Raw genomic sequence first — 15,633 nt, forward strand, 5'->3', positions numbered from 1 at the left:
CGACAAGAGTTGGACTGTTTCCCAAATCAGCATGCGCGAGACTCGTGTATAACATTATAATATGAATATTTTATTAAAGGGATCATCACAGGTAGAAAAGGGCATCAGCAGTGCCAGAGACATCAGTCCTCCTCGATCGACAACTACCTCCAAGAACCGATCACGGCCTCTCTGAGAACGCTCCATCTTAATCTGGCACGGAGATGTAAAATCAAGTAAACTCAAACTACATTTAAAGCAATATGCGTACTACTGGACTGTGGTACTTTGCACACTGCAATAAGAAGCACAGCGATGCATCTCAGCGCGGCCGCTTTGCACTGTGGCAGAGGCATAAAGTCAGAAAGGATGCTGCCGCAGACGATTACCAAAGACATACCATGTGTTTCGGACGATATGTTTATTCTGAAGTAGTTGCGTGCACTCAGGATTATTATATATATATATATATATATATATGAACACAGTGGGAAGTCAGTTTGATAGAATCTTCTGCTGATAGACGTTTCCACTCTACAACACTGAAAATGTCAGGTAATCATGTAAGTGGCGATACTGTCAGAGCGTTGGAGACCAGGTGGCAAACATCACTCAAAACGAAATACTGAACCGCCAACATTTGTGATACAGACTCAGAAGTAGACTTTCTTAAGAGTGACCCTCCGACACTGAAATAGGACGCCGGCTCGGCTCGGATCGATAAACGTCACTTGTTACGTCCTGTTATTAAAAATGACCCTTTTTTTTTTTAAAAGGTGAACTGACTTCTGCGCTGCCACAGAACGCAGATTAAATCATTAAAACAAAAAACAGTTTCACATTTGGCAGATTGTTTTCAGTTCAACATTGGAAGTCAACAATACATTAGAGGCTATCTACAACCAGTCAGCTGATCACAACACAGCGAGCGATGGAGACGCACATCTGGCAGAGCGCTGTGCTTCCCTCACGCTCGTCACGCCGGTGTGTCTAGATCTTAATCAAAAGTCCTTTCTTTCGACAGACTTCCTAAAAGGTTGAATTCATAGTGACCCGACTTCTGTTCAGTGTCCGGATGTTTTCACATCTTCAGTTGTAACTGATGGGGAGCTTTCAGATATATTCACCACCATCGCTGAAGACACTGAATGGAGCGTCATGCTAGTTGTTAGCATTATTATATCTCACTTGATTTACAGTTGAATAGTTGAGACATTTTCCCGTGTTTTCTTATTATTAGCATCTCTCCTCGGAAAATTCACACTTTCCAAGCGAAACGAATAATTATAACAACCAACATGTTATTCAAACAAACCACTTGCGTCTTTAGTGATGGTAACGACTGATAACAGGGCCTAAATGTGCTAGCAACCTCAGAAGAATATAAATATCTGTACTGCCCACCAGAACCTCTGAGATGAGCGACACAACACTTTCAAACCACAAACAGAGCTCCAGTTCCTTCAGATTCAAACTTGGATAATTAGCACGACCTGGAGAAATGAGAATCTATTCCAACATTTAAATAAGTGTTAAGAATAAAGGCTGAAAATTCAGACAAAAAATAGCAGACTTCATTCCAAATGAAAATGATATTTGTCGATTGCCGAGGTAAAATCCTCTTTTGAAAGTTGCTCTCAAAAACCAACCAATGAGAAAGTTGGAAAAAGCAGTTTATGGAAATGACCTCGGCACCATGATCGCGAAAGAACCGGAACATTACAGTAAATAAAAGTAGAACAGCTTGTCTTTGTAGGTCCATGTCCTGTATAAAACGGCTGTCAGACATTTCAGTTGTTTTTTTTGGACATTGTACTGCCTTTTTTTATATGATATATACAATGTTAATCTGAATATACAAAATACTACGCAGCCGGAGCAGCTGGAACATTAGGCTGAGACGGAGGACAAGAGGAGGGGAGGGAGCTGCAAAGAACTACTGAGACTAAGGAAATGAAGTACATGAAGGTTTAATTACCAGAACTTGAAAAGAACTTATGAATGGGCCAGGCAGCTGAAAGGATGGGCTCCAACTACTGGCCACCAGAAAACGGAATGGTAATCTAAATGAAGACGCAGCGCCCCCTGCTTATCCTATCGGTCCATTTCGTCCAGCAGAGGCGTGGCATCGCCAGCGAGGGACATCGGCGTGCTTTCGATCATGGGACTGGGAGACGGTCTGGGCGTCGCCCTCTGGGGTTTCTTCTGTCCTTGCGCCTCTTTCTCCCTCAGCCACTGCTCCGCCATCTTACCCCAGTCCACGGCGGTGCTGCTGCTGCCGCTGGGCCTGCAGGGAGGGGCGAGAGAGGGGACGGCGTCAACTCAAATACAGTGATGGAAGGGGGAAAATGGCGCGAAAGACGGCGCTGCAGCTGGCATTGTGGGTCTAGCGCCATCTAATGGCAGAATAAAGGCATCATAAATACTTGTAGGTAAGCAGAGTGTACAGACTGGGGCTCAGGTTTGTCATAATCCAGAGGGCTTTTTCAGAAAACACGTTTAGAGTACATCGGGCCGGGCCAGCCAAAACCCCCCCCCCCCCCCCCCAATACTTACTTTGGCTGCTGCTGTTGAGGCGTCCGTCCTCTGGATGAAGTGGAGGATGACGGCGTACCCGACGAGTGGCCGCTGCTGTGATGGCCGTGGTGGGACGCATGGCTTCTCGTCGGGTGAGTGTGTGAATGAGAGTGCGAGGACTGCGGGGTGGAGCCGGGGTACTGCGGCGTGCCCATATTCTGCTGGCTCGGCGTGGTGTAGGAGTAGCTGGGAGTCATCAAGGGCGTCGCCATGGGCTGCTGGGGGGTAGCAAAAACCTGCAAAGACGTAAAGTACTGGTAATGAGAGATGTCAAAATATATTCTCACTCGTTTCTTTTATTGTCGTCATCTTTTTTACTAAGAATACACAAAAACTGCCGTTTGGAAAAAAAAAAAAAAAAGCCTTTCAATTCCAATTTGAATTAATTTATCTTCATGAGGTTAACATATGTCTATATGTATAAAAATGAAGGCATGTGTAAACACTAAATGAAAATAATAGTTTTATAAAACTGCCCTCTAACGTTTTACAATCGAGACATTGCTGGAATGAAGAGAAACAATTCTCGTTGACCATAAAGGAAAAAATGTAACCAAGAACGCTTTTATTGTGCCTCATACAAAGTTTGCTTTAAATAATTGTCACAAGAGCCAATCAATCTGCATCCCTTATTCTGAACTGGATCCTCATTTTAACAGGCTCGTCTGGGGAGATGGCAACAAACAGCCATGGTCCTTCTAGAGAGTAAAGTTCTGCTCACGTGATAAGCAGAGGAGCTGCCGCCGCCTCCTCCTCCACCTCCCGTGCTGCCGCCGCTGTAGCCGTACTGGCTGGACCCCCACTGAGCGGGGGTGGTGTTGGGGTTCTGGCCCTGCCCCGTGACTGCTGCGATGGCACTGAACATCTGAGAGGTCATGTTGCGTGGGAGTGCATTGACAGCCCGGGTCAAGTCTAGGCAGGAAGAAAAACAGAAGTAAAATGGACTCCAAAGCCAGACATGAAAACACAGATTAGAGAGCGAGGGAGCGAGAGCGGGCTTCACCTGCGATGTTGATATTGGCGGGGGTGGCGTTCAGGGACGCAGGGGTCCGTGTTCGGCTGCTGTTGGTGGGAGTGATGCCTTTGACGGAGAAGAAAATGTTGCTTCAAACCATTTCCACCATCATGACAGACAGTATGGGCAAGCAAGTATTGCTGCTTCATACCTGGAACAGGCTCTTGGTAATGATCCTTAAACCAACGGAACAGTCCGTTCACTGTAGAAAATACCTGGGACCGGTAGCGGAAGCCATCCGGAGTGATGGTGACGTACTCGACGCTAAAAGAACCCACACCGGGAAACATTGTAGAACAGTATACAAATAAGAAAGGTCCAGTTCGTTACACTTGTGTTTTGTTTTATTGTAAAATGCGTTCATATAAACGACAAATAAAACCCGAGTTCCCTTTCAGGATTGTCACATTTCATTCAACTTAAACAAAGGATTGATGAAACATGTCGCCCAAACAATTACAACAATGATCTAGACCCGTTAGTAGAGGTTCAGCCACATTATTATTTGAAGCGCTCTTCTACTCACCGTGGTTTCCCACGAGGTTGGTAGCCCAGTATGAATTTTCCTGGCAGCGATTTACATGCCGAAATGAAGTAAGGGATGAAAGTAGGCTTCTCCCTCTTTGACCGAACCAACAACTCCTCCATTTTCTTATCAGAGAGAAAACAAGAAAAAGAAAAGTGGGGAGGTGAAACGGCTTGTAGAACAAAACAGTAGACAATGACTCCAGAGAGGAAACCCGTATATACCTCCTTGAGCCCCCCACTGCACTCGTGGAAGTACTTATGCCCCAGGAGATCACGGGCAAATGACGCCATCGGCTGAATGTATCGAGCAGTGATTTCATCCAGATCTTCAAACTCCTGCAGAGAACGCAGGAAAAGGAAACCGACATTTGATACATTTGCTGCAGGTGAGATCGTTCCTGTTAAAGAGCTCAGAAAGCAGCGCACCTCATTGTTGATCCAAAGAGTGTGTCCTAAGCTGAAGGCGTTTTCTTTGCCTTCTTCTCTCACGTCCACATGTTGGTAGATCCCATCAGCCACCTGCAAAACATCAAAGCAGTTGCACGCCGTGTTACTTCAGCCTCCTGAATTCATTCAGTTCTACAAAGGTTACCCTCCAGCACCCTGCAGATGTGTTTCTTACTTTCCAGGTGACAGTCAGGTGGTTTTCTCCCTTACTGCTCGGCCTGATGATCAAGTCTCCCTGGTCCAGAGTCTCCATCATCTTCTCTGCCTGGTTGAAACTGATATTGTGGAAGTTGGGGTGGGCTATCACACGCTTGATGTATGCTGGAGGGGCAGAAATAAAACACAAAGAGCTGGTAATTGATACAAGAAGGATGCAATTTTGTCAGATAAATAAAGTATACTAGAGTGGATCAGCGTACAGATTTAGTTCTTACCTCCGCAAAGGAGGTTACGTTTTTGACGTTATGTTTGTTAGCCACGTAACTCAAAGATAGACGGATTTGGATTACATTTTCAGGAAATGTCCAAAATGGGTAGAGAAAAACAAGTGGTTAGATTTTGGAGGTGCTCCAGATCACCGTCTGGATCCAGGAACTTTTTAAATGATTATCATTGAGACATGGGACTGTTTTTATGTGCATGCGACTCCACAAAAAAATGGTCCAAAAATACAGGATCGTTTCCTAATAGGTTCTACAAGATATCAAAGATCGATCCGGATCCTGGAAACATTTTCATCACTGCAAGAGAACAAATTACGGAATAGACATGCAACAAACACCAAGACACTGAGGACTCAAGACGAACAGATTTGTTGTACGTTCAAAAGCTCTGGAGCCAGATCCAGAAGGAAACGGCCATTAATGAAAAAGTGATTTTTGTGAATAACGACTAATCTAATAATGATATCAATGTAAATCCAATTTCTAAAGGCACATTTTCATGGTCAAATAATTCAGAAATAGAGAAAGAATAAATGTAATGAAGGTAGGACTGGGGTGCTTGGCGTTGGGGGCTGCGCTCTCAGAGTGCTTTTCTAGTTCTGGTTCAGACGACCTTTATTACTTACGTGTTCGCTGTTGCTTCTTTTTGAGTTCTTCTTCCAGTTTATGGTCTTCAGATTCTGTGTCAAAGTCATAATAGTTGTCCTTCGGCAGCTTCCACTCATTGGCCTTGTCCATCAAATCTGAAGTGCGGCATGTGAGGTCGACACTGAATTTCTCAATGTCAATCTTCATTATGCGGCAATGAACTGTCATGCCAACCTGAAAGAGGCGGGGGGGGGCATCGAGTAAAGTGAATGGCACCAACTGGATTAACAAACATAATTTACCATCATCTAACCTTGACTCTCTCCTCAGGATGTTTGACCACTTTATCGCTGAGAAACTTGGTGGGAATGAACCCCTGGACGCCGTTATCTAAACGGGACCGGACCCCGATGGCCTGACCTGGACACGAACCACTATCGAAATGATTCCATACCTTATAGAAAACAAAGAATATTACGTTCAAGTGCCAGAGTGTAACAGGAAGCCGACAGGAGAAGCCCCGGCAGATTGTCTGGTACCTCGCTAAGCTCAGGAAAGTTGTCCTGCTGGCAGAAGGGACACTGCCACAGCCCTGTGGCGTCGTTGCGTATGGCCTGGTCGTAGCTCTCGCCCTGAGGTCGCCGGTGAGCAATGCCAGTCACCTCACTGGTGATCAGCTTACCTGCAACGAAATGAGGCAAATTCATCACCTGCACGTGGAGCATCATCTCATCATTTGTCCCCCTCAATGCATATAGATATATATATCTTACCGATATAAAACGTCTCTGGAGTTTCTTTGGTGAGCAGGTTGAAGACCTCTTCAGTGTTTGGGACTCTGTAGGAAACTCTGAGGTCTTTATACCTACAGCTCAGCTCCGCACGGATATCATACAGAGTGATTCCTTTGTTGCCGTAGCTCTACAGACAGAAAATAAGTGATTAAACCGGAGCATATGCGACACATGGATGAATGTTTCTCTGGCAACAGAATGAGACAAAGTACACACTGACCTGTCTCTCAAGCTCTTCAGCAAAGGCATCCAAATCCAGATCTTTGAGACGTTCCGGATTTTCCAAGATCTCCTCCAGAGCTCCAGCCGGGTTGGCGTCCTCTGCGGACTCATCGTACTCAAGGGCGTCCACAGCCATCTTGCGAGCCCACTCGTACGTCTCAGGGTGGACACGAGAGCCGTCCAGGACCTCGATGTAGGAGTCGGTACTGTGCAGCAAGTTTAAGAGAAATACATGAAATAATTTCCCCGGGATAAATATAAAAACTCGCTACAGTTCAGGTAACGTGGACCTGATCCTTCAGACCTAACTGGAACTACAAATGCTTGCTCTGTGGGGAAACCAACCTGTCTCCGAGAGACGCCGTGTCGATTTTGATGAAACCAGCACAGTTAATAAAAACTTTGGGTCCCATGTGACACATCGTAACCAGCTGGGTCCTGTTTTCCAGTCGAGTGTTGTTCTGCTTCAGAATCTACAATGCAGAGATCATTATTGGAGCCGCTCCTGGAGCAGCAGACGCCACACTTCTTATTAGAATATAAATAAGAGCATGCCTTGAGCAGGTGGGAGCCCTTCCTCGGTCCCAGACCACAGACATATTGAACAAGGCTCTGAGTGTGAGGATGGGCAATGGCCTTGTTCACGTCCACTCCAACCTCATTGACACGATTGATGAATTCACTGTAAAGCGCAGACAGCAGTTCTTCCTTCACGACATGCTCCTAGCAAACAACGTGAGGGAAGTAAAAAAAAAAAAAGAGTTATTCTTCTGTGCTTTTAAGGTAGACGAGTGATTAAATGTCAATATCAAGCATTGATAATTGCTACTGATGTTTAAGGGTTAGCAGAACATCTTCTCATTTTTATGGTTAGCTGATAAAGGACAAACAGATTATTGAGTTGTTTACAGACTTTAACCTTAAATAATAAATAGTTTGTAATGTCTATGAGCTACAGAGAAAAAAGAATATTAACTGGAAAAAAAACTGCAATTATAAACTCTCAATCTTCAACACCCTAAATACTTCAAATCATATTTTCACAGGAAAATATTTCATCAGTCAGTGATGCTCCAGTAAATATGGATGCAATACGTAAAAAATCTGAAATCTTTTCTTCAGTCTCACCTGCAGGGGGTGGAGCTTGAGACAGAGAATGTCTTCATCCGTGCTGCAGACTTGAGCGTACTCCATCAGAGGATCCTGGATTTTTCTGGCTATTGACACGGCTTGTCGCAACAAAGGAGGGTAATCCCTGAAATCGACCTGCATGCACGGAAAGCAGAGTCGTTAAAAATAAGCAGCAAAGAAAAAACTGAATCCCATCTTAAACTGCTGAGATTAAAAATGCAGCCAGTTAATGGTGAAACCAGCGTTGAAATAAAGTCAACTGGATTTATAGGAACCGCGAAATGTCTTCGAGCTTCTCCCGAGTCCAGTTGACGTTACTCATGACCTGGATGACTGAGAATGATCACACACAGTCTCTATAAACAGATCCTGTTTACCTCAGACCTCTTGCTGTTCATGTAAAGCGTGGCCAATTCATTGTCCACGAGTTCCACTCCAATGGTGGGCAGAGAGGACTCCTGTTCGAGCTCACCGATTGTCCTCTTGATGTCCTCCATGATCATTTGGGCATCTCTGCACACAGGACATTAACTCAGCACTCAATTATAACGTGAATGCAGTGTGAAATGCTTACGCACAATATTCCCATCCTATATTCTGGAAGATAAGAATCGTCACCTGCTCTCCCCAGCGACAGCTACAACGTGAGGCTTCTTGCTGGTCAGAAACCTCTTGAGCGTTTCAATGTCGTGGGCCTGCCAATGACACACACACACACACACACACGAGTGACACATCCCAGTCACACATTTTGCCACAGCAAAAAAAGTAGAATTTTGTTACACAGAATTGGTATTGCTTCCTCCAAGTACCTTCTTCTCTCTTGCATCCTCTCTAAAGGCATTCCTCCTCTTCATGAAGTGCGGTAAACGCAAGAAGTCAATGACTTCTCCTTCGCCATTGATCAGAGCGCAGAAGACGGGTGTGTCTCTGCGAGAAAGAAAAAGCGCCGCTACATTAAAATATATGACTAATAATAAATACTAATAAATATGAGAAACAAATAAAAAAACAATGTTGGGGACATACCTGTTGGGTGCGTATGCTACACCCAAGACCCGAATGCCTTTGCCTTGATTCTCATCCATCAGATCATCATCTTCCTCAACCAGCTGATCAGGCCTGTAAGGAGCCACCTTAAGCCAGTTATACAGCCGGCGACAGCAGGACTACAAGAAAAGAATGAATGCGATCAATGGAGGGTGTACAGTAAGTTCCAAGGTCAAGACTTGGCATGGGTTGGGTCTTAAAGATTCCAGTAATATTTTGCTCTGTAAGGTGTAGAAACCTCAGACAGACAGAGTTCATGTCAGATTACCCTGGCAATGCTCTCTTTGGCCTCAGCGACCAGTTTACTCTTCAGCTCCTTGGCCATCTGAGGGTAGAGGAACTGCGTGAGCGCTCTCTCGATGGCTAACGTTCGCTGCCTGTTCCACTCCTGCACTTGGTGGCTGAACTCATCCCTGTAGTAGAACTGTTTGATCTCATCAAAGTACGTCTGGTCCCCAGCATATCTGACGAGAAGCAAAGGGAAGAAAGCAGAGAGAGAGAGAGAGAGAGATTACTTATGACCGAGTAACTCAAACTCAAAGTAACTCACCCCATGTTCTACTGACGAGGATGCACGAATGAGGATAAAAACAAAAAAGGTTCCCTCTTAAACATTTGGGATATTAAATGCGGGGGACGTATCCTACCCATCAGCCCTCAATTACCCACAAATCCCTGCTATTATTCCTATATATACACTCTACTATATACTAGTTGTATCCTATGATTTCTAAAGAATGAGTGAAGGTCAAAAAGAAAAATAACATTCTTCTAAATCCTTTGGTCTTCCAGTACTAAATATCTGGATTGAAGTTTTTTTTTTTCCTACCCTGATCAGACAGACCGATGTCGCTGAACGCATTTCGTCACCTTTTTGTCTGGTCACTAGTGTTTTCAGTGTACGTACCCTTTGACCCCGATAAGGTCTATGCAGATATCAATGGAAAGCAGCCCCTCGTGCTCTGCCAAGCACATCTTCAAGAACTGATCTCCATTTAGCTCTTTAACAGGTTTGTTCTTAAGATACTTGAAGGAATAGGCGAAATGAGCTTCATCTATCTCCTATAAGCAAATAGAAAGACAGGTTTAGACTGAACCTCTGAGCACCCGGGCTCAGAATGACTTCTACTGCGTGTACGTACCTTTTTACCCTTCTTTGTAGGCTTCATGTTGATCTTGGCTCTCTCCTGAAAGGTCTGTCGGAGGACATGCCTAACGAGGGGTTCACGAGCGATTTGCATGGCCACCATGTACCTGGTTCCTTCCAGCACTGCCTCCGGACCAGAGAACTGACTGCAGACGTAATCTTTGGCCAACTCGACAGGCTCAGCAGGGAACTGCTCCGTCTCGTGGCGCTGATAACTGTCTCGGAGATTTTCTCCAAACTGCTCTGGAGTCAACCCAAATTTTTTTGCCAAGCCATCTGCAGCAGGCATAAAAAAAACAGAAACAAAAAAGTTAGTGCCAAATTATAAGAAGAAGATCCTTGAACACACGGTCATTTGTAAGATAATTAATGAAACGAACCCAGTCCTACGCTCTGGCAGATGGTGTACATATCTCTACGAGACGCCAGTTTGAGGTCAGGTCCTTTCTGTTCTTCTTCTTGTTCGACCTCTAGTTCCTCCTCGTCACCTAAAAAAGAGCCAATATTAAAACGAGTCATAAAAAAATCTAATATAAGCAAACATTTGTAACTAAACAGTGTTTTCAATGAGGATCAAACAATTCCGAAGCGTCCTTCTGTCATCCAATGAAATAGTCATCTCGGGTACATCTGCTCACCATTCTCTGACACCTCTTTGATTTTCTTGAGCCTCTTCTTGTTGGCTTTGGCAGCATTTTGCATCTTAGGGATGTCCCGGCCATAGTAGAGCAGGAAGTGGTTGTACACATCCCCAAGCTCTTCCAGAGTCTGCACATCTTTCAGCCTGCAGAACATAAAATAGGTTTGGATGAGAATGATTAACGGCTGGGAGGACAGATAGAAAGCGTTTTATATTGTAAACGTACCAGCGGTATCACATTTCTGTAATTTCAAATTCTTGAGTACAATGACAAAACGGGACTCATTTCCAGCCAGAGCCCTCTGGTGGTATGGAAACATACCTCTCAATGTCAGCTGTGTCCAGAGGACGGATGCCGTCAGCTAATGGTTTGTCAGGGTCAGCCGAGATCTGCTCAAACTGATACGACTGCATTTTCCGAAACAGGCGTGTCAGGTTCTGCTTGCGGGTCTTGAGTTGAGTCCACTGCGGGGCATCGGATGATAATTCATAAACCAAGAATATTGTGCACAAAGTGGACAAAAGTACGGGACTTGTGTACGGTAATTTAAAATAATGTAGCAATAAATAAAGTGTTTGCAAATGTAAATTCAATAGCATTTACTTTCCCTGTCATCTATTCATTTTGAGCAACACCAACCCCTACCTTTTCATCCCATTGCCACACCTTCCACAGGTCATTGATATTCAGCTCGGGTTCCACGTACTCTTTTCTGTAGAAAGCTATGAATGGAACCTAAACAGAAAAAAAACGTACATGGAAAAAACATCCTTTCCAACAATGTCAGAAATACATGATGTTTTTCACTTTTAGACAGATTAACCTCAAATAAAGGAAACAGATAAAGGGAAGCTTTCTTATGGTGGACTAACTGCACCTCAAACTGTTGGTTCCTCATGAAGTTGAGCGCCTCTTTAATCTTGGCAATCGTGCTGGGCCCTTTTCGACTGAAGTTTGTGGTTGTACCTCTGTCAAGATAATCTGTACTCTCCTGTTAAGAGCAGCGGAAATAGTTACGTATTAGTTCATACTAACGAGAAAGGTCTCAGACAACTCAGATGATTTCTACAACAAAAGGGGAATCCAAAGCAGGCATCAAGTATCATCCAGAAAATTCATACAGTTTAGTTTATACCTGCATGGAGATAGTAAGAGTAGAGAAACCATGTCTAAAGATCCATTCGGCTTCCTCTTCCAGTTCGTCATCCTCTGAAGGTTTAATAGGGATGGAACGTAACTATAAGAGAGAAGAGAGTCAGGAAGCTGATGAAAGAGGCACCAGGAAAAGACACGTCAAGCATTCAACATAACCACGAGGGTCTGTTTGACAATTCAACAAGGCACCAATGGTGGTAGCGTCATAAAACACTGAAACACACACACACACACACACACACACACACACCTGGAATCGCTCAGGCATGTCTGTAGTACGGATCTCATTGTCTTGGTCGGTCATGTGACTACTTTCCAGCTCACTGGGCTCATAGATCTCAAATATGCTCTTTCTCCCTTGTCTTCTCTTAGTCTGCTTCTTTGGTCGGTCCCAACCCTCTTCGTCCTGATCCTCTTCCTCCTCCTCACCCTGGTCATAAGCGTCGGCATCAAAGTCAGCAAAGTCAAAGTCGCCCCCGAAGATTTCTTGGGCTTCCTGAAGGGCTCTGTGGGGAAAGAAGCCGGGATTATAACCTTACTCAACACACCTTTTACTACATTATCATTATACCACGTTTCATTTCAGCTTCAGGTGCAGATGCTCTGTGTGAAATGCTACTCACGCATCTGTATATCCTGAGAATTTCTTGCCCTTCTTTTTGGTAATGGGTTGGCCATCATCATCCACAATAAAATCGTCTATGTCTACGAGCAAAGGACAAATCTTTAGATGTATGTCACATGGATTATATATTAAATGTTCTTTATCATTTCTCTACATTTTCAACACTCAGACAGCTCTAAAAATCTTTGCCTACCTGATTCCTCATCCTCCCCTTCTTCGTCATCATTTGTATGATGGAGGGGCTCATCGACAGCCTCGCCTTCCTCCAATTCGCCCTCTGCGTCCCCATGAAAGATCTCATCTGCAATCAAGTCCTTCTCGTCGTCGTCTTCTTCTTCGTCGTCAAGTGTTTTTACACGGTCATATTTCTTCTTCTGTGAAATGCGTACAGCATCATTAATATCAAAGATTTTCCAAAACACGAATAAGTTGGAATGCAGGAATACTGTCGAAGGTTGAGACTACAACGAAAACAAAAGATGAAACATTAGTCTTACCCTCCTTTTCACTTTAACGCCCAAGTTTTCCTCAATTAGATCAAGATCATCGTCATCCAGGTAGTCGTCATATTCTATAGAATAAAAGGTTGATCAAGTCAAAATAACTTGAAGACATGTTGCACAGCTTACAATTTGTGATCCATTTTGTAATTTGCGCTGGGAATCAAATATTGAAGTTTAACCCTTGAGGATTAACGTGACAATGATGAAAAGCTTTATTTTGCTCCACTTTGTGACGGCAGAGGAGCTGGTCACAGCGATGGATTAGTGATCTGTGTAAGTGAGACAGGACTGGGCTAACGCAGGCAGAACGTTGCTGTGAGCGCTGCATCAGTTGCTAGCGAGAGTGTTGTCAAAATCATCATGAGCTCTGATCTATTTTGCTTTGTTGAGATAGGATCTATCTTTGAACATTTATTAACATAGTATTTTCATCATTATGCTAGAAGTAATATACAGAATTCTTGTTTACAATTTATCAATCAATTCATTTATGCTGCTGTTGTATGCCATGATGACGTTCTAAGGCCACTAGCATGTCGGATACTATTAGAGTGTACAATGTACCGGTAAACTAATCCTACAAGAGGATACTTCACAGAATGCCGGCATATTCCAAATTAAATGTGCTGCTATTTTTAGTTTATAAACCGGTGAGGTGTCAGGTCTTTCGTAGTTTTAGATTTCTATCAACAATTCTGAAAGCGTTTTTGATCCTTCCAAATCATTCAATCGGTGGTCGGATTTAAACTTTTCTTGTTGACACTTGTGATCATCTTTCTCCCAAAATATACATGAGCTGAACATCAAAAGCGACCCCATCAGAATGCAATGGATTTATTGATAGCTCAGTAGTTCCTTTTCTCCAACTTAATGACTGTTTATCAGCCGTCGTGAAAAGGTATTCTCTGTTTTTATCAAATATATTCGAGCCGTGAGGGAGGGTGAAAGGAGAAATTGCTGAGTCATGGGATCACTGTTGTATGACTGAAATTCAATATCTTACTATGTTTAGTTCACGCCTCTGGCTTGCAGTCCTGTCCTAATCAGCTTTATTTAAAAGTGTAAACGGTTCAGAACATTTAAGTAAGTGTGTACATAAGAGCATTCACAAAAGATTAAATGATGGGCAAAAAACATTTATAGGATGTTAAGCATTTACATTAATTTAGCGAAGAACAATGTTTTATAAAATACTGCATATAACAGCGGAAACGGCATAATTACAGGCCAACTTACTGCGCTTTTTACGTCGATGCTTCACTTCTTCTTCCGAATCACTACCCTCACTCCCATTTCTTTGACCCTGTCCATCATCTTGGTCTTCCTCATCACCATCATCAATGAGACCACGTAAATTTCCTCGTTCATCCTGGTCCTCTGTGTTATCTTCATCTTCTTCATCATCTGTTGGGACATGACAGATATCCGTCGACACATCATGCAAACCCAAAACAACTCATAATAAATAGGTTGGCTTTTAAGATTCCTCTTAAAAGCATCAATAGAATCCACAGAACGCAAGAAGATTGGAGCCTGGAGGTAGCTGCATCTCTAGTTCAACGGTAAATATGACTGCTGATACTACTTAAAATAATAATAAACAATTCAAATCTCACCATCTTCTTCCATAAACCTTTGGATCTTTTTAATAGGTCTTGGGTCCTTCTCCTCAAACTCCTGGTCTGACTCCTCAGCTTCACTTTCAATGAAATCAGACATGACTACTGTTCCTGAGGCAAAGGGGGAAAAAATGTATTTTAATAAACGTTCACGGCATGATTAAAACGTGATTTTCTTTCCTCCCAAAAATCAATGAAGAATTTCTCAACCCAAATAAAAGGTGAAAAACTGATTCCCAACTGCCGAAGGAGATTTTATGGTTCGCATTACCATTTTACACTATTATTAATTGGGGGAAATCACACCTGTCCTTTATATTGTCGCAACGCAACACATTTACAAAAATGATAGAAGGCTACTTGCTTCAAAATCTGTTGGGAGCTCACAGCGTATATTTTGTGTAGCTAATGAACGACGTCTGAACTGTCGCTCAGGATATGCTAGCTTTAGCTTCAGTGCTCAAGTGAGGTTACCAAATCCAAACTCGGCTAATACAAGTAACTGATGCTAGGTAACCCGCATCTGATTGTCACTAAATAAATATACACGACACTGCATTATCTTAAAATAAGAACAATAAACCAAATTCACTTTTGTAGAAACACACACATGCCACTGGGCCAGTTTCGCACCCTAGCATTAGCCACATATACGTCGCACAGCATTGGTGTTAGCTTACTAACCAGTGGTAGCCAACACAGTGGAAAGGTTGAACGTGAAAACGGTGAAATTGGACTTACGCGTCTTATTGTCGTCGTTTATTCCGTAAATATTTACAATAACAGGATGGTGTTGTTTTTTTGTTTCGATGATCTAGGGGAAAAAATGGCCGAAGACGCCTGGAGTCACGTGATCCCTTTCTGTACGTCTGATTTCCCATAATTCCGAGGCCGCTGACGTCACTGGTCACGGCCGCCATTGCGACGCCGGAACGCTGCTCTTAACATGGTGTTTTGAGTAAAAGGTCTTCTTACGGGGAAGGTTTTGTGAAAAACAACCTTTCCTGTAGAATAATTTGGAGAGCGTTGTCTACATGCGCGCTATTGTAACACATTGTGAGACTAAATAGTGCCAGTAGTAACGCCCATTAAAGTGTATCGATTGTTTATTTTTACCCCAAAGTATACCGCCTGCACTAAAGTTCCTTTGTGCCATTTCAAAGATGATG

General features: G+C 43.4%; 1 protein-coding gene across 1 annotated transcript; it reads right to left on the reverse strand.

Moving 5' to 3' along the window:
• Nucleotides 1-82: 82 nt before the first annotated feature.
• Nucleotides 83-15,274, reverse strand: supt6h (SPT6 homolog, histone chaperone and transcription elongation factor). The gene is made up of 37 exons (XM_068745045.1): nt 15,206-15,274; nt 14,462-14,575; nt 14,082-14,249; nt 12,840-12,913; nt 12,536-12,716; nt 12,341-12,422; nt 11,968-12,223; nt 11,698-11,799; nt 11,440-11,553; nt 11,208-11,297; nt 10,884-11,026; nt 10,560-10,705; nt 10,302-10,409; nt 9,917-10,197; nt 9,682-9,836; nt 9,043-9,238; nt 8,754-8,893; nt 8,537-8,654; nt 8,343-8,419; nt 8,102-8,237; nt 7,722-7,859; nt 7,149-7,316; nt 6,939-7,066; nt 6,592-6,799; nt 6,351-6,498; nt 6,117-6,259; nt 5,891-6,031; nt 5,616-5,811; nt 4,722-4,867; nt 4,526-4,618; nt 4,322-4,435; nt 4,098-4,222; nt 3,723-3,835; nt 3,560-3,637; nt 3,278-3,468; nt 2,536-2,792; nt 83-2,266 (listed from the first exon to the last, which is right to left on the reverse strand). Exons 2-37 carry the CDS (start codon nt 14,562-14,564, stop codon nt 2,074-2,076), a joined length of 5,250 nt encoding a protein of 1,749 aa, XP_068601146.1. The 5' UTR covers nt 14,565-14,575; nt 15,206-15,274; the 3' UTR covers nt 83-2,073.
• Nucleotides 15,275-15,633: the final 359 nt, after the last annotated feature.

The sequence above is a fragment of the Brachionichthys hirsutus genome, chromosome 10 (genome assembly GCF_040956055.1).
Source record: "Brachionichthys hirsutus isolate HB-005 chromosome 10, CSIRO-AGI_Bhir_v1, whole genome shotgun sequence".
NCBI lineage: Eukaryota > Metazoa > Chordata > Actinopteri > Lophiiformes > Brachionichthyidae > Brachionichthys > Brachionichthys hirsutus.